At 26.2% G+C, this 21797-nt stretch overlaps 4 protein-coding genes across 5 annotated transcripts; all 4 read left to right on the top strand.

Annotated features, from left to right (window-relative positions):
* The first annotated feature begins 495 nt into the window (after positions 1–495).
* On the top strand, positions 496–9867 carry LOC123275379 (rab-like protein 3). 2 transcript variants are annotated; one of them, XM_044743466.1, is made up of 5 exons: positions 496–566; positions 7600–7809; positions 7893–8032; positions 8169–8279; positions 9491–9867. In XM_044743466.1, exons 1-5 carry the CDS (start codon positions 521–523, stop codon positions 9668–9670), a joined length of 687 nt encoding a protein of 228 aa, XP_044599401.1. In that variant the 5' UTR covers positions 496–520; the 3' UTR covers positions 9671–9867. The 2 variants fall into 2 exon arrangements, with proteins under 2 accessions (XP_044599401.1, XP_044599400.1); XM_044743465.1 differs by having other exon boundaries at positions 7893–8047.
* Positions 9868–9995: 128 nt separating this feature from the next.
* Positions 9996–12688, top strand: LOC123275376 (acyl-CoA Delta(11) desaturase-like). Its single transcript, XM_044743462.1, has 5 exons — positions 9996–10253; positions 10430–10560; positions 11259–11650; positions 12279–12331; positions 12404–12688. Exons 1-5 carry the CDS (start codon positions 10124–10126, stop codon positions 12601–12603), a joined length of 906 nt encoding a protein of 301 aa, XP_044599397.1. The 5' UTR covers positions 9996–10123; the 3' UTR covers positions 12604–12688.
* Positions 12689–14575: 1887 nt separating this feature from the next.
* On the top strand, positions 14576–19190 carry LOC123275380 (ubiquitin-conjugating enzyme E2 C). The gene is made up of 4 exons (XM_044743467.1): positions 14576–15019; positions 15744–15858; positions 17879–18083; positions 18144–19190. Exons 1-4 carry the CDS (start codon positions 14916–14918, stop codon positions 18266–18268), a joined length of 549 nt encoding a protein of 182 aa, XP_044599402.1. The 5' UTR covers positions 14576–14915; the 3' UTR covers positions 18269–19190.
* LOC123275377 (valacyclovir hydrolase-like) lies at positions 19062–21676 on the top strand. The gene is made up of 5 exons (XM_044743463.1): positions 19062–19189; positions 19349–19439; positions 20702–21022; positions 21097–21352; positions 21583–21676. The coding sequence occupies exons 1-5, from the start codon at positions 19067–19069 to the stop codon at positions 21671–21673; spliced, it is 882 nt and encodes a 293-aa protein (XP_044599398.1). The 5' UTR covers positions 19062–19066; the 3' UTR covers positions 21674–21676.
* Positions 21677–21797: the final 121 nt, after the last annotated feature.

The following is a 21797-nucleotide window of genomic DNA, read 5'->3' as shown; positions in this document are numbered from 1 at the left end:
TTTTAATTAATTTATTTATTTATAATAATTATCGGCGCAATATTTTAAATTTTCATCTTTCTCAACAAGTCAACAATTCTAAATGTAAATAAATCTAGTTGTGTTGTCACTTTATCTCACTAGAGGCGCTTAAATTCATTGGCGCGGTCTTCTTTTCAGTCAACCAATTAAATATCTGTCAAAAAAATCAATTGACAGTTTTTTTTAATATAAAAAAGTGAAAAAAAAATTTAATTAAAAATCAAAACAGCTGTCAAATTTAATATATAAATTTAAAATAAATTGTTTTTTTTAAATCTTTTTTTATAATTACATATCGATAATCGAAAACTTTTATCGATTGCTGAGAATTCGATTTATTGTTGTTTGTTGAAATGACACGTTGAAAGATTTATGACAATAAAAACATGGTTACTTGGTTACAACCACAAAGTTATTTATTTTGTATTTATTAAGAATTAATAATTAAATCAACGGAAGATATAATTTAAAAAAATTAATATTTTTATAATTATGTTCAATGGCGGCAATTGATAAAGTTAAAATAATTGTTGTTGGAGATTCTGGTTTGTACTCATTTTTTTTTTTTTTATAAATTTAACTAGTAACAAAAATAATAATTGTCCAATTTTTATGAAAATAAAGTTGGCCGACATTGAAAAATTTTTAGAATTTTTTTTTATTGAAAAAATTATTACAAAAAAATTTTTCACTTGTGAAAAACTTCAAAAACTGTTAGTGCAATTTTTTAAAAATATTTTTTTGTTTTAATTTAATTATTAAAAAATTAAAAACGTCGGCTACACGGAAAGAACAAGATGACACTGGATATCATCCTAGATTATACTGAGTGAAAAAAAAAATTTCAGGTAATAACTAGTATAATCCAAATTACAATGAGTATAATTCAGATTACAATGAGTATAATCCAGATATCACGCAGTATAATCTGGATTTTTTAGCTACTATCTGAAATTTTTTTTCACTGAGTATAATCTTATTATAATTTGGGATGATATCCAGTGTCATCTTGTTTTTTCCGTGTTTAGTATTATCCAATTTTTCTAAATTATTTTAAATATAACCTGGGTCCATTGCTATTTGTAATCTTTATTAATGTAATACTTATTGATATGGAGCTGTATGACTGTAAGTGTATGGTTGAAGCTTTTGCTGATGATAATAAGTTTTACTTATGTATAGAATCGGTCCGAGATTGTTCTAGACTGCAAAAATTTGTTGATCACTTTACTGAAATATGTGCTGATAATGATAGATAGATAGATAGATATATATTTATTTGTCCTTAGAGCCGAAGCTCCCTCAAGGCCATCAATAAGCAATACATTTTTTTTATATATATATATATACTAGCTGTTACCCGCCCGCTTCGCTGGGCGCTTTATAGAATTGCATTTTTACACGCTTTTATTAGCTTCACTTGTATGTCAGTTTGTCAGTTTGTCAGTTTGTCAGTTTGTCAGTTTGTCAGTATGTAACTCTCCTTCGCATAAAGAGACTACCATAATGATATTATTTAAATTTTGATTATTATCAACCTAGAACCCAGGTGATGACCTTCCTAGTCATCCTCTGATGACCATCCCGAAGTTATATCTCGAAACCAGGTGTTTTCCTCCGTAGGTTTTCATCGGGAATGGCACAGATAAACCCGTACATCAACCCGGAATCCTCTGATGACCATCCCGAAGTTATATCTCGGAACCGGGTCTCTTTCTTCCGTAGGTTTTCATCGGGAATGGCACAGATAAACCCGTACATCAACCCGGAATCCTCTGATGACCATCCCGAAGTTATATCTCGAAACCAGGTGTTTTCCTCCGTAGGTTTTCATCGGGAATGGCACAGATAAACCCGTACATCAACCCGGAATCCTCTGATGACCATCCCGAAGTTATATCTCGGAACCAGGTGTTTTCTTCCGTAGGTTTTCATCGGGAATGGCACAGATAAACCCGTACATCAACCCGGAATCCTCTGATGACCATCCCGAAGTTATATCTCGAAACCAGGTGTTTTCCTCCGTAGGTTTTCATCGGGAATGGCACAGATAAACCCGTACATCAACCCGGAATCCTCTGATGACCATCCCGAAGTTATATTTCGAAACCAGGTGTTTTCCTCCGTAGGTTTTCATCAGGAATGGCACAGATAAACCCGTACATCAACCCGGAATCCTCTGATGACCATCCCGAAGTTATATTTCGAAACCAGGTGTTTTCCTCCGTAGGTTTTCTACACGCTTTATATTAGCTTCACTTGTATGTCAGTTTGTTTGTCAGTTTGTCAGTATGTCAGTAACTCTCCGTGGGTAATCTGCGCGCCTGCGACCTTCCTTGGTTCTGGTAGCCGTTTCTCAGGCTCGCTCTCCGAAATCGAACTCTGATTCCCCGTATTTATAATATTTATAAATAATTATTTTTTATTAGCTTCACTTGTATGTCAGTATGTCAGTATGTCAGTATGTAACTCTCCGTGGGTAATTTGCGCGCCTGAATATTTTTGATAATCAACAAATAATAGTTTAAAAAAACTAAAAACACGCTTTTTATAGAAAACCAAACTAAATAATAGTTTAAAAAAACTAAAAACACGCTTTTTATAGAAAACCAAACTAAAAAATAGAAAATAAATTTAAATTAAGAATAGTGTTAAAAATTTCAATAAATATAAATTAATAATAGTGTAAATAAAAAAAAATGTATTTTATTTTAAAAAGCGTGGGGTGCTTTTAAGATATTATCAAAATGATAATCACTCTACTCATATCTGTCAATAAAATATTTATAACTATTGACACCATGCACCTCACGCTTTTTAAAATAAAATACATTTTTTTATTTACACTATTATTAATTTATATTTATTGAAATTTTTAACACTATTCTTAATTTAAATTTATTTTCTATTTTTAGTTTGGTTTTCTATAAAAAGCGTGTTTTTAGTTTTTAAACTATTATTTATTAGATCTAGACTTGAAATTTAATTAGAGTATTGTTTTGACTTGCACAGATTCCAAATGAGTATTGAAAGTTTTAGTTAATGTCATTGCAAGTCTCATAAGTAAAGTTGAAGTCTGTCTAGCTTCAAGTGCGAAGAATTTTTTGTCATTTAAAATTTTCTCAGCGACATCAATTTTTCATAGAAAATAAACTTAACATGTTTTTACATACCCAGTGTTTGGAAAATGCATTCATTTTAATCAGTAACATTCCCTCGATCCCGTAATAAGAACAATTTATAAGTTATGTAATCAGCAAAAATAACATGTATGTAAAATTCTAAGTTCGTTGACCGAATTACTACATATAATGTTAAGTTTTGGAAACCTTACAATGACTTTTTTCCCGCTGGTAAAGAGACGTTTGTTGCAAGGAAATTTTTAGCAAATGTTATTGAAACTCAATAGACAGGGTCTAAATTTTATGTTTCAAAAGTCCTAGTTGATAAACAACAACATTTTCAGTAGATTTCATAGATATCTAACTATTTTAATTTTTGAAACCAATTTTACCATAACCAAACATACGATCAGCATATAAATATAAATTTTCAACACTTAGTTCACCAGACATAATTAGCTTCTTTCTTTAACTTTTTTTTAAATGACGTGAAATCAATCAAATATTAAGTTTATGTAATAAAAACAAAAGAAAATCGTATTAAAAACAAATGAATGAAAAATGAGTCTTTTGTTTTTATTAGCGGGAAAAAATGTATATAAAAATTAATCGTAAAAAAAATGAGAAAGGGTTGATAAAATCCAAAAATAAGTAGCCTATAACCATATATGAAAAATTCTGCGTCGAAAGGTAGCAGTCCCATCCCGATAACTTCAGTAGTTTTGACGTCAACTTTTATCAAAGGAACCCTATTTCGTTATATATGTATATTTTCCACCCACGCATTCGCCCACGCGTAGGTATATATGGAACTAAATTCTCAAAAAAGTAACGTAATAAAAATTATTTCCTTTATGCCGATAAAAACAAATAAATTGAAGAAAAATGCTCGTCTTTTGTTTTTATCGGCGGGAAAAATGTTTATTAAAGTTAAATAGAAATAAAATGGTGAAGGATTGATGGAATTCGAAAATAAGTAGCCTATAACCATCTACAATTCATTCCGCATCGAATGGTCCTAGTCCCATGTCAATACGTTCAGTAGTTTTTGCGTGATTGACGGTCTACGAAACCCACTTTCATTATATATGTATAGATATAAGTATACAGTATAAAAATACAATTACAATAGTACTGTGAGTTTGATAATATAACAACAGCAAGGTTTCAAAGTTACCTAAATACAATAAAGTTACTTAATAAATTTACAGTAGTTAGTTAGTAAGTTTATAAACACTTTGAGACACTTTTGAAACAGAAATTATAATTAATTAAACAAATATAATAATGATTTTAATTGTCATTAGCCAGAAAAATGAAAAAGATGCATTTTGAAATTCAGGAAGATTATCTACAGTTGTCAGCCCAGGTAGCAACGAGTTCCAGATACGTATACCATTGATTATAAAAGATTGTTCATACATATTACTATTTGCTTTTGGCAAACGCAAGTAATCTTGTCTAATGTCACCTCTACGCATTGATACATTAAGATATTGAAGTCCTGGGCCAAACAACTGCCGATAATTTACCCTTATTTCTTTAAAAACAAACATGCTATGAAATAATCTCTTCTCTTACTTAATTTTAGCCACCCTAATTTATTATAATACGGGGTTACATGTTCATATCTGGATAATTTGAAAATAAATCGTACGCAATAATTTATTTTTCTTTGCCACCTAAGCATCAGCTTTTTCGACATGGTGGTAAACGCAGCACAACAATAATCAAAAATCGGGAGTATAAGTGTAGTCACTAATTTTACTCGCAATTGTTCATTAAATATTTCATTGTTAATTTTAAGTTGAGCTAACGTTTTCATAGCTTGATTACAAGTCTTTAATACTTGGTGTTCCCAAGAGAGATTATTATCTAAAATGACCCCTAGATATTTGACAGTATTAACATAAGGAATAACGCAATTATCAACTAAAATATTCTCTGCATTTATACAATAATCATTGTTAACTTTTAGTCTACTGCCAAAGATGCCAATGATATGATACTTAATTCTGATAAATGTGGTGTTAACTATTACTAGAAATAAATCGCCAATAATCTTTAATTACACTATAAATAATATTCTGGTAGATCTTGGAGTGGTCATAGACTCTAAGTTTAATTTCTACCTTCATGTTGATAAAATTGAGTCGCAGTCCTGGAAAACCTTAGGGTTTGTAATTCGATCATGCAGGCTACTAAAATCTATCAAAACAATGAAATCGCTGTACTGTTCGGTAGTCCGAGCCAGAATGGAGTACGCATCAGTAGTATGGTCTCCAAACTATGAAATTTATAGCAATAAATTAGACAGAATTCAGAAGAAATTTTTAAAATTTCTCTGCTGGAAAATAGATGGTGTGTACCCGGACTATGGCTCTGACTATCGTGATATGTGTAAAAGATTCAAGTTGCTAACTCTGAATGATAGACGTCTTTGTGCATCTGCTATGTTATTGTCGCGAATTATCACAGGACAAATTAACTGTGCGAGACTGTTGGAGGGAATTAGATTTAGAATACCTGCAAGTAGACCTTGTTCTCTATTCTACTTGCCGAGTGTAAGAACCAATTTTGCAATGTCTGTTCCATTGTATAGACTGATGAGTGCTAGAAATATTTTATGAGTATGATAATAAAATAGACTTGACTCAGATCAAAAATATAAGAACATTTGTTGATGTTATTGTAAAATCTATATATTAATATAATGATTAATGTAAATTTAATCCGAACAAAAACAGTTTCACTGTAAAAAAGTCGCACCAAGTCCACGTTCATAAGACTATTAGGAAAAAAAATTTTTTTTTTCTTTACAAAAAGATACAAAATAAAAAAATTAAAAAATCCGAGTAACCGATATGATTGTTTATGATTTTCGGAAATTAAAAAAAATTTTTTTGTAAATTTAAAAATTAAAAAAAAATTTTAGAACGTATTTAGTGTGCGCGGTTGCAAAATATTTTACTTTTAATGAAATTCGTAAAATCTATTTACTAGGACTTTAAAAAAAATTGAAATACACAATGACGCACACCAAGTACGTTCTAAAATTTTTTTTTAATTTTTAAATGTACAAAAAATTTTTTAATTTCCGAAAATCATAAACAATCATATCGGTTACTCGGATTTTTAATTTTTTATTTTGTATCTTTTTGTAAAGAAAAAAATTTTTTTCCTAATAGTCTTATGAACGTGGAGACTTGGTGCGACTTTTTACAGTGAAACTGTTTTTGTTCGGATTTTAGTATTTTTGTAATTATAATGAAAATTTACAATTGATAACAACTTAAATCTCGTGTTGACTGCATTTTTACTGCAAACTATCCCCTTAAAGCTACAGTTTATGTAGATGTAATTCCAGTGCACCCTGGCGGCCATAGATGCAAGCTATGAATCACTTTTACTGTAGTTGCGTGTCTATAGGAAGGATTACTACACATTTTTATTTTATCTAGTCTGTGGCGCTGATATTCCCCATCGAAAAAAGTCAGGATCGAAATTTCTGGGCTTACTATAGTTTGTGCTGATAAAATTTAATAATTTTTGCCCTCCGGGCGGAAAGCGGCAACTTTCGTCCCGCTGCGCTAAACTAAGTTGCCGCTTTCCGCCTTCGTCGAGCAAAAAAATAGTATACACTCCACGGGAAATAAATAAGAAAGCCTCAGATCACATGTGATCTGAGATATTTCTTACTTTACTTCCCTAGGTGTGTAATATACTATTAAGTGAATTAAGTGTTATAATTGATTATAATTAATTAATATCAGTAAAATAAAGTATAAATTACTTTTATAATATATTATTTTGGAAAAAGGAGAACCATATAATTAAATAAAATTTTGCAACCTCGAAATACCGTTCTGCTTACAGTAAACACAGTCGGTAGTCTGGCGCTCCGTTTACAATGGATTTGAACGGAACTTGGCGCCAGATTCTACCGAATCTGTGGATTTTATATATCACCTGAAATATTGGCTATCAATAATCTTATTACTGTGTGTGTATTGTAGTACATGTGTACAAGTTTCTATATTATTGTGCAATTATTGTAAAGGAACTCTGTAATTGGCTTAAAGCTGTTGAGTTCATTATTCTATAAATAAATAAATAAATAAATAAATAAATATAAATATAAAAATTACAATTTATAAAATAGAACTTTAATTAAAAATTTTTCTTTTTAAATTAGTCACACTTTTATTTTTATTACCATCAATTTTAAATGAAAATAAAGTTAGCTGACATATAAACATTTTTATAATTTTTTTTTATTGAAAAAAAAAATTTAATTTAAAAACCTTTAAGATTAATTCTTAAACAATACTTTTTTATTCCAATTTAATAAAAGAGAAAAAAATAGAAATGTCAGCTATCTTGAGTATTATTAATTTTAATTATACAATAATTAAATAAATAAATTATTAAACATGTTTTTTTTTTTATTTGACAGGTGTCGGCAAAACGTCACTATCTCATTTAATTTGCGAACAAAAACCAATAAGAAATCCATCATGGACCGTCGGCTGTTCAGTAGAAGTTAAATTGCATGAGTACAAAGAAGGTACACCCAATCAAAAGACTTATTTTATTGAGTTATGGGACATTGGTGGTAGCCAAAGCCACCAGAATACTAGACATGTTTTCTACAACCCCACTCATGGTATTTTATTTTTATATTTCCACATAAAACTTATCAAAATATTGATCGACATAGCTAACTTATTTATTAAATTGTTTTGACAGCAATTATTCTGGTCCACGATCTGTCAAATAGAAAATCACAGCAGAATCTACAGAAATGGCTTCAAGAGGTTTTGAGTAAAGAAGGGAACGGAAGTGGAGGACGATATAAAAACTTTGATGATTTTGATCCTGAAAAATTTGTAGGCTCTACCCAAGTACATTTATTTAACTTTGAAAATCTGTTACAGATTTTATTTAAATATTTGATTAATTTTTTTTTTTAAGGTTTATCAATTTCAATTGCTAAAATTTTTTTCTGTGATTGTTTTTTTACAGGTTCCAATACTAGTCGTCGGTACAAAATCAGATTTAATTGAGTCTAAGTCTAGTCTGCATAGAAGATCATCAACTATTGCTGAAGAATGCGGTGCTGATGAAATATTTGTTGTAAGTTTCATTTGATAATATTAATAATAATAATAAATAGCAACCTTGCAGTCACTATGTGAGTGCCTTGCCTTGTGAATTATAATTAAATAAAATTTTGCTTTATTAAATAATTACTTTTGTTAAATTATACGGTACTTTTTTAAATATTAAAGTTTTTAAAGATATAAGCTCATATCGATGTTACAATCATCAAAAGCTTTCATTTGAGTACCCACATGCATTTTTGATATATTTATCATATATACATGTATATAAATATATAAAATATATGAAAAATTGATGTGGGTACTCAAATGAAAGGTCTCGATGAGTGTAACATCGGGATGAGCTTATATATTTAAAAATGTGAATAGTTTACAAGATACAAGATCACTTCTTAATTATGTTAAATTGCACTGTACTTTCTTAATTATTGACGTTTTTAAAGATATAAGCTCATTCTGATGTTACACTCATCAAGAGCTGTCATTTGAGTACCCACATGCATTTTTAATGTATTTTTAATATATAAATATATAAAATATATGAAAAATTGATGTGGGTACTCAAATGAAAGGTCTTGATGAGTGTAATATCAGGATGAGCTTATATCTTTATAAATGTCATTAGTTCACAAGATACAAGGTCGTTTCTTAATTATGTTAAATTAAACTGTACTTTCTTAATTATTGACGTTTTTAAAGATATAAGCTCATCCTGATGTTACACTCATCAAGAGCTTTCATTTGAGTACCCACTTGTATTTTTGATATATTTTTCATATATACATATATATAATATATATAAATATATGAAAAATTGATGTGAGTACTCAAACGAAAGGTCTTGATGAGTGTAACATCAGGATGAGCTTATATCTTTAAAAATGTCAATAGTTCACAAGATACAAGGTCATTTTTTAATTATGTTAAATTGCACTGTACTTTCTTAACTATTCAAATTTATAAAAATATAAGCTTATCCCGATGTTACAATTATGAAGAGCTTTCATTTGAGTACCCACATGCATTTTCGATATATTTTTCATTTATACATATATGTAATATATATAAATATATGAAAAATTGATGTGGGTACTCAAATGAAAGGTCTCGATGAGTGTAACATCGGGATGAGCTTATATATTTATAAATGTGAATAGTTTACAAGATACAAGGTCATTTCTTATAATTAAATAGTTCTTATAACTAATAATTTTAAATATCTAGGACTGTCTTCAAGTAAGATCATTAGCTGCTGGTACCACATCCTCTCTAAAGTTGAGTAGATTTTTCGACAAAGTTATCGAGCGACGTTATTACCTCAACCGTGATGTAAATAGCCCGGAAAAACGGAGATTACAAGCATATACGTCATCGTATCCACAAAAAGCTTACCACAATGACTGATAATTACAAATATTTGTTATTTCAACATCTATCTAAATCACTTGTGATATCTCAATGGCTTTAATTCTATTAATGGCCTCTCATAAAAAAAAAAAAAAAAAAGTCAACCGACTAACAGGAATAATTATTTATATTTATTTATTTCTCTTTGTATAATTACTATTAGCATTAGCATTAATAAAACACGTTTTAATTAATTCTATTATTTTTTGTTCTATAGAATATATTATAGGAAATAAATGCCTAATTTGAATTCCCGATGAGTATACTATGTCAGATTTAATAAAAAAAAAAAAAAAAAAAAACTATTATTTATGATAGTGAACTGTAATAGACAGATAGATATGGAAAAAAAAGTGGCCCCCACTGATAAGAGTTTCAACACTTGTTTATTCAGTAAACTACTGTCTTAAGAAATCGTTAGTTGTGAATAAAAGTATCTCAAAAAGTAAAATGTCTTGGCAAGAATTTAAAAAAAATATACTTTGGCCAAATTTTTTTTTTATGTTAACTCTTCACGCATTATTTTTATATTACACGATTATTTTTCCGTACTTAGAATGTAAAATTTTATTAGCATGGGGTAATTATTTAAAATTTATTTACAATACTAACTAGCAGGTGTTCAATAATTAATTTTTTGATTAACTCACTTGTTACAATATTAAAAATTGTAATTGCACACCTGCTACTGTCAAAATTAATTAATTAATTAATAATTAATATCTTAATCTTAAAACTAATATTGTAAATTTAAAGTATTAGTCACGTTAGTACTAGCAGAGTTCGGCGTAACCGCTGGAGTACATCGGCTCTGGTCGCACAGAGCTTACAAAGCCAAACTACCTCTCCGGATCATCTTGGCTGCTCTGTATCATTCTGCTGCTCAGGTAAAATGACTCATTTGGAAAAAAATTAAATTTATCTGACACTAAAGTTGACAGACATTAAAAATTTTTTTATGACACTGAAGTTAGCGGACGTCTAAAAATTTTTGATTTTTTTTTTATTAATTAAATTACAACTACAAAAATATTTCTAAAAAATTGCACTTGTAGTTTTTCAAGTTTTTGATATGTGAAAATTTTTTTTTTAATTGTTCAATTGAAATTTTTTCAGTAAAAAATTTCTAAAAATTTTGAAATGTCGGCTAACTTTATTTTCATATTTTTTTAGAATTTTATGGCAATTAAATTATTATGAAAATTAAGTTAGCCGACATCTGAAAATTTTAAGAATTTTTTTTCATTATATAAATTATTAAAAAAAAATTTTTTTTTAATTTCATTTGTAAAAAACTTGAAAAAGTTTAAGTGCAATTCTTTAAAAATATTTTTTTGTTCTAATTTAATTCTTGAAAAAAAATCAAAAAACTAAAAATGTCAGCTACCTTTATTGTCATTAAATTATTATAAAAAAAATTTAATTAAAAAATTCCACATGTGAAAATTAATAAAAATTACAAGTGAAAATTTTTAGAAGCATTTTTTTATTGTAATTGATTTGTTATAAAAATTTTTAAAATTGACAGCTAACTTCAGTATCATGAATTAATTCATTTAATTGTATTAAGATACTTTGCTTGCAGAATAGTATTGTAAACTGGGTGAGGGATCACAGGGTCCATCACAAGTACGCAGACACCCCAGCAGATCCGCATGACAGCAGTCGAGGGCTCTGGTTTAGTCATGTTGGGTGGCTGGTGATGAAGGAGAACCCGGAAATAAGGCAACGTCGAGCTGAAGTTAACATGAGTGATGTCTTGGCCGATCCAGTGGTCAGGTTTTTTGAGAAGCACCACGTTCCGCTGAAGATACTTTTAGCGTTCGTTATTCCGATCTTTATTCCGGTTTATTTTTTCAATCAAAGCTTCAAATGGTCATTGATTTCTCAATTGTTAATACGATACCCGCTGAATTTAAATATCACTTGGACTATCAACAGCTTTGCTCATAAATTTGGGTATCGCAGCTATGACAAGTAATTATTGGTTTTATTCCGATTATTTTTTTTTTTTATCAAAAAATATCAAATATGAATATTTAAAATAAATAAAATTAATTAATTAGAGTAAAAAAATTAATTGTTAATTAATTAATTAAAAAATTAGTTATTAATTGATTAAAAATTACTATTAATTAGCTGATTAAAAATTAATTATTAATTAATTAATTAAAAAATTAATAAATTAATTAAAAAATTAATTATTTAATTAATTAATTAAAAAATTAATTATTAATTAATTAATTTAAAAATTAATTATTAATTAATTAATTAAAACATTAATTATTAATTAATTAATTAAAACATTAATTATTAATTAATTAATTAAAACATTAATTATTAATTAATTAATTAAAACATTAATTATTAATTAATTAATTAAAACATTAATTATTAATTAATTAATTAAATCATTAATTATTAATTAATTAATTAAAACATTAATTATTAATTAATTAATTAAAAAATTAATTATTAATTAATTAAAACATTAATTATTAATTAATTAATTAAAACATTAATTATTAATTAATTAATTAAAACATTAATTATTAATTAATTAATTAAAAAATTAGTTAGATTATAATTAATTTTTTTTTTGCAGAAATATAAAATCAGCTGACAATATTTGGACAAACTTTCTTACTGGAGGTGAAGGTTTGTATATGACAAAATTAATGTTAATAATTAGAAAGTACTTTCTTTATTTATTAATTATTTTTTTTTTAGGTATTCATAATTTTCATCATGTCTTTCCGTGGGACTACAAAGCTTCTGAATGGAAGAGTTTGTTTTCTAACACAACAACCTGGATTGACATGTTTGCTAAAATTGGATGGGCTTATGATTTAAAACGCGTTTCACCAGAGTATATAAAACTTGTTGTAGAGAGGAGAGGTGACGGAACTCATCAATTTTATGATAAATGATTTTATTAACTAAATAAATAGTATAGTTTTTATATAATAATAATAATTATGTAATTATGATTTTTATTAAAAAGTAAATTTATTATCTATTAAATCTATTAATAATTATCAAGTTTCAAATGTGGAATTTTTTAATTAAATTTCTCTCAATAATTTCATTGATAATACTGAAGTTAACTGTCAGCTGTCATTTTTAAAAATTTTTATAAATCAATAACATTAAAAAAAAGCTTGTAAAAATTCTCACTTATATTTTTGACGTGGAATTTTTTTTATTAAATTTTTTTTTATGATAATTAAATTGCTAAAATATTTTTAATATGTCAACTTTAGAGTCATTAAAATTAATAATTAAACAAATAATAGTAAAGGTAGCCGACATTGTTAAATTTTTGGAGTTATTTTTTAATTATTAAATTAGAATTAAATATTATTTTTAAAAAATTGCACTTATAGTTTTTAAATTGGATTTTTTTTTTTTAATTTTTTATGAAAATAAAGCTAGCCGACACTTAAAAATTTTTGATTTTTTTTATTAATTAAAATTTCGAACTAATGAACTATTTTTTAAAAATTCCACGTAGAATTTTTAAAATTTTCAACATGTGAAAATTTTTGTTTCAATTTTTTAAGAATTATTTTTCAATAAAATAAATTATAAAAATTTTCAAATGTCGGCTAATTTAATTTTCATGATTTTTTTGTAATAATTTATGACATTAAAGTTAGCTGTCACTTGACAAATTTTTAATTTTATTTAACAATTAAATTAACTCTAAAAAATTGCATTGTTAATTTTTTTAAATTTCTACGTCAATTTTTTTTTCTTTTTTTTTTGCCATAATTAATTTGTTAACAAAAGTTCTAAAAATGATTAAATATCTGCTAAATTAATTTTGATAATTATTTTATTAATAAAAAAAATTCTAAAAAATTTCAGATGTCCAAACTTAATTTTTATTTTAAACAAAATAAAAAATAGAATAATAAATGACATTTGATAAAAGCGGTAGTTAAAATTTAAAATTAATTATTTTCACAGTACTTACAATTTACACTCTTTTCAATCCATCAAAACCTCGAATTTATCTTCACTAGAATTCAAATTTGCGCGCGCAAGCGCGCGCCTCATATTTATGGTCATGATATATTTATGTGTAGTTTATGTATATTATATTCGTTTTCAACCAATCAGAATGAGAATAAATATTTTAAACCAATCACACTACGAATAAATTGGTTTTACATACATTTCATCTCAATTTTATTATGGGACTAGAATTCAAATTTGCGCGCGCAAGCGCGCGCCTCATATTTATGGTCATGATATATTTATGTGTAGTTTATGTATATTATATTCACTTTCAACCAATCAGAATGAGAATAAATATTTTCAACCAATCACATTACGAATAAATTGGTTTCACATACATTTCATCTCAATTTTATTATGGGACTAGAATTCAAATTTGCGCGCGTCTCATATTTATGGTCATGATATATTTATGTGTAGTTTATGTATATTATATTCACTTTCAACCAATCAGAATGAGAATAAATATTTTCAACCAATCACATTACCAATAAATTGGTTTCACATACATTTAATCTCAATTTTATTATGGGACTAGAATTCAAATTTGCGCGCGCCTCATATTTATGGTCATGATATATTTATATGTAGTTTATGTATATTATCTTCACTTTCAACCAATCAGAATGAGAATAAATATTTTCAACCAATCACATCACGAATAAATTGGTTTCACATACATTTCATCTCAATTTTATTATCTGAATGTTTTCAGCTCAGTTAATAAGTAAATACTTACAAAAACATATGTGTGTAGGTTATAATATTCGAAAACAAATGATGTTGTGCACTGAACGTGAAGTTAGTATTGGAGCGCTGTTGGTTCTGTATTGGTGGCAATTACTCACCAATGGCAGCTGAGCATTTATAACTCCATGACTACATGAAAACAAATCACAGTCAGAGACAACCTGAACTGCACTCAACAAACGCATTAAGTATTAAGTGCCATACGCCAGTATATACGCTCCACACATTCTAAGAGACAGAGGACGGAGAACATAGATCGAATCGAATCGAGTTACTAAAGCAAAAGCAATACAGCAACAGCAGTGAACAGCAGCTAACGCATCAAGAGCCAGACTCATGCTGTATTTTGTGTTAGAGTCTCAACAAATTAATTATTAAACAACTTTAATTCTTCTAAACAATTTTCAACGTCCGTCATTGTTTCATCAGTCAAACTATTATTTATATTTATTAAAAAATAATTTTTATAATGGCTCAGAATATAAATCCGTTTTACTCGTCTCCAAGTGCTAACAGCAAAGCTACCGAGGAAAAGCAAAATATACCAAAAGATAATCACGCTGTTAGTAAACGGTAAGTGACAAATATTTGTTCATTAATTCATTATTTTTTTTTTTTTTTTTTTTTTTTTTGTTATTTAATTGTTTTTTATTCATTGATTTTATAATTTAAATTAATTATAATTTTTTATTTATTATTGTAAATATTATAATTAAATATTGCAATATTTATTATTATAAAAATTATAATTAAATATTATAATAATTATAAATAATACTAGTTAGCCGACGTTTTTAATTTTTTTTTAATAATTAAATTAGAACAAAAAAATATTTTTTTTAAATTGCACTTACAGTTTTTAAATGAAAATTAATGTAGCAGATATTTAATTATTTTTAGAACTTTTTTTAACAAATAAATTATGGCAAAAAAAATAAGAAAAAAAAATTGACTTGTAGAAATTTTAAAAAATTAAAAATTAATCAAATGACAGCTAACTTTAATGTCATAGTTTTTAATGTTTTTTACAAATGAAAATTTTTTTTTATTTTTTTTTTAATAATTTTTTTAATAAAAAAAAATTCTAAAAATTTTGAGATCTCGGCTAATTTAATTTTCATTAATTATAAATATAATTAATTATAATTTCAATAAAATATTTTATTTATTATTTTGTAATTTTATTGCAAAATATATATAACCTCTTTACTGTTTTAATATTTATTTTTTTTTATTTTTTGGAGTTTGTGTTGGTAAATAATAAAGTTAATAGTGGTAATTGTTTATTTGTTTACAGTTTACAAAAAGAACTGATGGGCTTGATGATGAATATGGAGAAAGGTGTGTCTGCGTTTCCTGATGGCGAAAATTTATTCAAGTGGATTGGAACAATTAATGGACCCAAAGATACGGTATGTATTTAATAATTAATTAATTTATTTATCTATTTTATACGATAATTAATATAATGCTTTATCAGTTGGTGATGCAAGTTTTTTTTTAACACTAGAGCGATATTATTATTCTTAATACTATATTTTAAAGCAAATAAAATAATTATGACATAAATTACTTTATTAGTATTTCACAATACAGAATTTTTTTTTTCTAATTACTGTTGATAAATTAGTTAATCATTACAATTGTCAAAAAAATTTTTTTTAACATTATTTATTATGAAGACAATGTTTGATAAGTTGAAATTTTATGCTAAAAAAATTTTAATAGTTTTTTTTAATTGAATAATCATAATAAATTCGTAGAATTTATTTAACAATTAATAAAATTAAATTTATTTTAATTATTACACTGAGTGTACTTAAAACTAGATCGTCCCCTTTGCGCAATACTAATTAGTAATTACTTAGTCCATTTTTCCTTAACCTTTAACTCTAATTACTTAAATAATTTATTTCTTGAAGGTATTATTAATACTTACCTTTCAATGAATAAATTTTTCAACTAAACGGAATTTTAATGGATGAATGATAATTGGAGTTATAATTAAATAATAAATAATTGGAGCAATAATTTATTAATTTATGTTATTAAGAGAATAAGAAAAATTTTGTCTCCAGGATAGTGATATGATAAAATCGGTTTTTTAAATTGAAATTTAGTGTCATTGCAAAGGTCTTGATTTAAATTTTTGCCTTTTCAAGATTTCATATCGGTTCACCGATAGTCAATTTACAACAAGTATTTAGGCTGCATTCAAAAATTCTCTATCTCTAGATACATAATTAAGAAATGACCTTGTTTCTTGAGAACTATTGACATTTTTAAAGATATAAGCTCATCCTGATGTTACACTCATCAAGACCTTTCATTTGAGTACCCACATCATTTTTTCATATATTTATATATATTATATATGTGTATATATGAAAAATATATCAAAAATGCAAGTGGGTACTCAAATGAAAGCTCTCGATGAGTGTAATATCGGGATGAGCTTATATATTTATAAATATCAATAGTTAAGAAAGTACAGTGCAATTTAACATAATTAAAATATGACCATGTATTTTGTGAACAATTGACATTTTTAAAGATATAAGCTCATCCTGATGTTACACTCATCAAGACCTTTTATTTGAGTACCCACATCATTTTTTCATATATTTATATATATTATATATGTGTATATATGAAAAATATATCAAAAATTCAAGTGGGTACTCAAATGAAAGCTCTCGATGAGTGTAACATCGGGATGAGCTTATATCTTAAAAAATGTCAATAATTAAGAACTGAATTTGCTATCTTGTTAACTAATGACATTATTAAAGATGTAAGCTCATCCCGATGTTTCACTCATCAAGACCTTTCATTTGAGTACCCACATCATTTTTTCATACATTTATATATATTATATATATGTATATATGAAAAATATATAAAAAATGCAAGTGGGTACTCAAATGAAAGCTCTTGATGAGTGTAATATCGGGATAAGCATATATATTTATAAATGTCAATAGTTAAGAAAGTACAGTGCAATTTAACATAATTAAAATATAACCATGTATTTTGTGAACAATTGACATTTTTAACGATATAAGCTCATCGCGGTGTTCTACTCATTAAGAGCTTTCATTTGAGTACCCACATCATTTTTTCATATATTTATATATATTATATATATGTATATATGAAAAATATATAAAAAGTGCATGTGGGTACTCAAATGAAAGCTCTCGATGAGTGTAACATCGAGATGAGCTTATATCTTTAAAATCGTCAATATTTAAGAAAGTAAGTGCAATTTAACAAAAGTCATTATTTAATAAAGCAAAATTTCATTTTTTTATAGTCTACAATTCACGGCAGTCACATCGTGACTGCAAGGTTGCTAGTAATAAATAATTAGAGTAATAATTAAATAATAAATAATTTTTATAATAAATAAAATTAATAAATTAATTACAGGTATACTCTGACTTGACGTATAAATTAACATTGGAGTTCCCACACAGTTATCCATACAGCGCACCTGTTGTACGTTTTATAACCCCTTGTTTCCATCCTAACGTCGATCATCTTGGAAATATATGTCTGGACATACTCAAAGACAAATGGTCTGCTCTCTACGACGTTCGCACTATTTTACTATCAATCCAATCACTTCTTGGAGGTAATTAAAATACAAATTTAAAAATTTTAATTTATTATTTTAAAAAAAATAATTTTTTAGAGCCAAACAATGACAGCCCGTTAAATGTACAAGCAGCAGAGCTTTGGAGCGACCAGACAAAATTTAAAAAACATTTAGTGGACGAGTATCACAAAGAAGCTGAGCGCAGCTCACGGGATTCATGATAAGCAAATTTAAAAACATTCATCTTTAATCAATACCATCTTTCATAACTCATCATATAAGATATTAAATTGAATTAAATAAAAAATAAAAAATCACAAAAAAAAATAAATAAATAAATAAGAGCTAACACTCTAATTTATTAAATTCTAAGATTCGTGGCTGGAAATGTATGTGGAGTTTATTTAAATAAATAGTAGTGTTAAATTGAAAGCCACTTGAGTCATAAATCAGATAAAATTATTAATTAAAAAATTATTAATAATAAATAACTTAAATATTAAATTAAGATAAAAATTATAATAATAAATTAAATCAAACTCTGATTATTGTAAAATGACGGATTAAATTATGACTTTTTTTTTATTAGAAAAATTTTTGAAAGAACACCAATTATTTATTTCATTTTATACTAAGTATTGACAATGCCATACTCAATAGTTGACATTTATTAATAATTATTAGTATAAAACGTAATTACTTTCTACTTCAATACTATATCATTGTCATTTTACTCTGAAATAAATATTTTCAATGTATTAATTATGTTTTATTAATTAATTCATTTTTATCCTATTAATTTATTCATTTAAATTAATTATAAAAAATTGAATAATTTTATTAAATTAAAAATTTTTTATAAAACAGGATAATTTATTAAAAAGTAATAGATTATTTTTTGTATAAAAATTGACCTCACTCTTCAAGGCCTGCAACTTGATAACATTAAAAAAGATAAATCCCAGCAACATATAAATTAAAAATAAAAAAAAGTGAAATCAATTTTATTGAGCAGCAAAATGTTGAATAAACTCAGCAGAATTTCAGCGTGTAAGTCACTGTTTAGTTTTTGTAGAATTAATGCAAGTGGAAAAAATATTGCAGCTGTTCGAAATTTATCGATCACGTCCACTAGACTCGAGGTACTTGTTTTGTATACTACATATATTATATACATGCATATGATATATTACGTAAGATGAAAGGTATAAAATTAAACACTTGCTATTTAATTTTATTTCTTTCATAGAAGTTTACGGTAATCAAATTTATTAATAAAATGAATATTGTATTTTTTTTAGGAAAAAAAAATTAATGTTGATGGTATTGATATTAACTATCTGAAAACTGGAGCAGGAAGTTATCCAGTGCTCTTGTTACCCGGAGCCGTTGGTAATTAAAATTTCAATTTTGAATGACACTGAAGTTGACAGATACTAGAAATTTTTTTATTATTTTTTACTGCAATGAAATTTATAAAAAAATTCGACGTAAAAACTAAGAAAATTTTAGTGGAAATTTTAAAAGCTATTTTTGGTTTAAAATTTTGCTTTATTAAATAATGATTTTTGTTAAATTGCTCTGTACTTTCTTAACTATTGACGTTTTTAAAGATATAAGCTCATCCTGATGTTACACTCATTAAGACCTTTGATTTGAGTACCCACATGCATTTTTGATATATTTTTTATATATACATATATATAAATATATAAAATATATAAAAAATTGATGTGGGTACTCAAATGAAAGGTCTCGATGAGTGTAATATCGGGATGAGCTTATATCTTTAAAAATGTCAATAGTTCACAAGATACAAGGTCATTTCTTAATAATGTTGAATTGCACTGTACTTTTTTAACTATTGACATTTTTAAAGATATAAGCTCATCCTGATGTTACACTCATTAAGACCTTTGATTTGAGTACCCACATGCATTTTTGATATATTTTTTATATATACATATATAAAATATATGAAAAATTGATGTGGGTACTCAAATGAAAGGTCTCGATGAGTGTAACATCGGGTTGAGCTTATATCTTTAAAAATGTCAATAGTTCACAAGATACAAGGTCATTTCTTAATAATGTTGAATTGCACTGTACTTTTTGAACTATTGACATTTTTAAAGATATAAGCTCATCCTGATGTTACACTCATTAAGACCTTTGATTTGAGTACCCACATGCATTTTTGATATATTTTTTATATATACATATATATAATATATGAAATATATGAAAAATTGATGTGGGTACTCAAATGAAAGGTCTCGATGAGTGTAATGTCGGGATGAGCTTATATTTTTAAAAATGTCAATAGTTCTCAAAATACAAGGTCATTTCTCAATTGTGTATCTAGAGACAGAGAATTTTCGAATGCAGCCCAAATATTTATCATCATAAATTGACTATCGATGAGAATGATATAAAATCTTGAAAAGGCACAAATTCAAATCAAGACCTTTGCAATTTCACTAAAAAAACTGACTTTATAAAAATAATTTTTGAAATTTCCACTTACAATTTTTTTCATGAAATTTTAATTTATAAAAAAGTCTAACAAAATTTAACTTCAGTGTCTTTATTTTTCAATTAAATCTATTCAAATTTTACTCAAACAAGTACAATAAATTTTATATAAATCCTAGGAACCATTTGGACAGATTTCAAGCCACAAATTGAAGGTCTCAACAAGAGTGAGTTCACAATAGTAGCATGGGATCCTCCAGGTTACGGAAAGTCGCGACCACCGGAAAGAGAATTCCCAGCGGATTTCTTCGAGCGTGACGCTAAATACGCCCATGATTTAATGAAGATGTTGGGCTTCGCCAAGTTTTCTCTTGTTGGTTGGAGTGACGGCGGGATTACTTCCTTAATTCTCGCTGCGAACTATCCTCAGAGCGTACAAAAGATGGTCGTCCATGGATCCAATGCTTTTATACTGCCGCATGAGATGAAGATATACGAAAGTATTTCTTCTTTTTTTTATTCTATTTAAGCAGTCTAGAATAACAAAATTATTAATTTAATTTAATTTTAAAAGGTACTAAAAATATAGACACTTGGTCAGAGAGAATGCGCGCTCCTCTTATTGCAATCTACGGAGAAGAATACTTCAGAAAAACCTGGACTGCTTGGGTTGAAGCTATGGACAATATTTACAAAAATAATAATGGAGATATTTGTAAAAATTCTCTTTCTAAAATAAAATGTCCTACTTTAATTGTTCATGGAAAAAAAGATGTCCTGGTTGATCAATCACATCCTGAGTACTTAAAAAATAATATTCCTAATTCAAGGTTTGTATTTTTTAATTTATTTTATTATTTTATAATTAGCATAAATAATTTTATTTAAAAAAAATTTATTTTTTCAAATTTATTAATTTTTTAATTATTTTATTTTATAATTAATATAAGTGATTTTATTTTTAAAAATTTGTTTATTTTTTTTAATTTATTAATTAATTTATTAATTGTTTAAAATTGTTAAATTTATTAATTTTTTACAATTTATTTATTTTTTTTAGGGTTGAAGTTTTTGAAAAAGGAGCTCACAATATGCATTTAAGATACCCTGAAGAATTTAATAAATTAATAACACAATTTTTATTACAATAAAAATAAATTTTTTTATTGAAAAAAATTTTTTATATAAATAATGTTTTCTTCACTTTAAATGACTAATAATTGAAAATAAATATTTTGATTATTTTTGAATTATGTACTCCATTTATGTTCCTGA

Source organism: Cotesia glomerata, linkage group LG1 (assembly GCF_020080835.1).
Source record: "Cotesia glomerata isolate CgM1 linkage group LG1, MPM_Cglom_v2.3, whole genome shotgun sequence".
NCBI classification, from domain to species: Eukaryota; Metazoa; Arthropoda; class Insecta; order Hymenoptera; family Braconidae; genus Cotesia; species Cotesia glomerata.
This window is presented reverse-complemented; position numbering and strand designations above follow the sequence as displayed.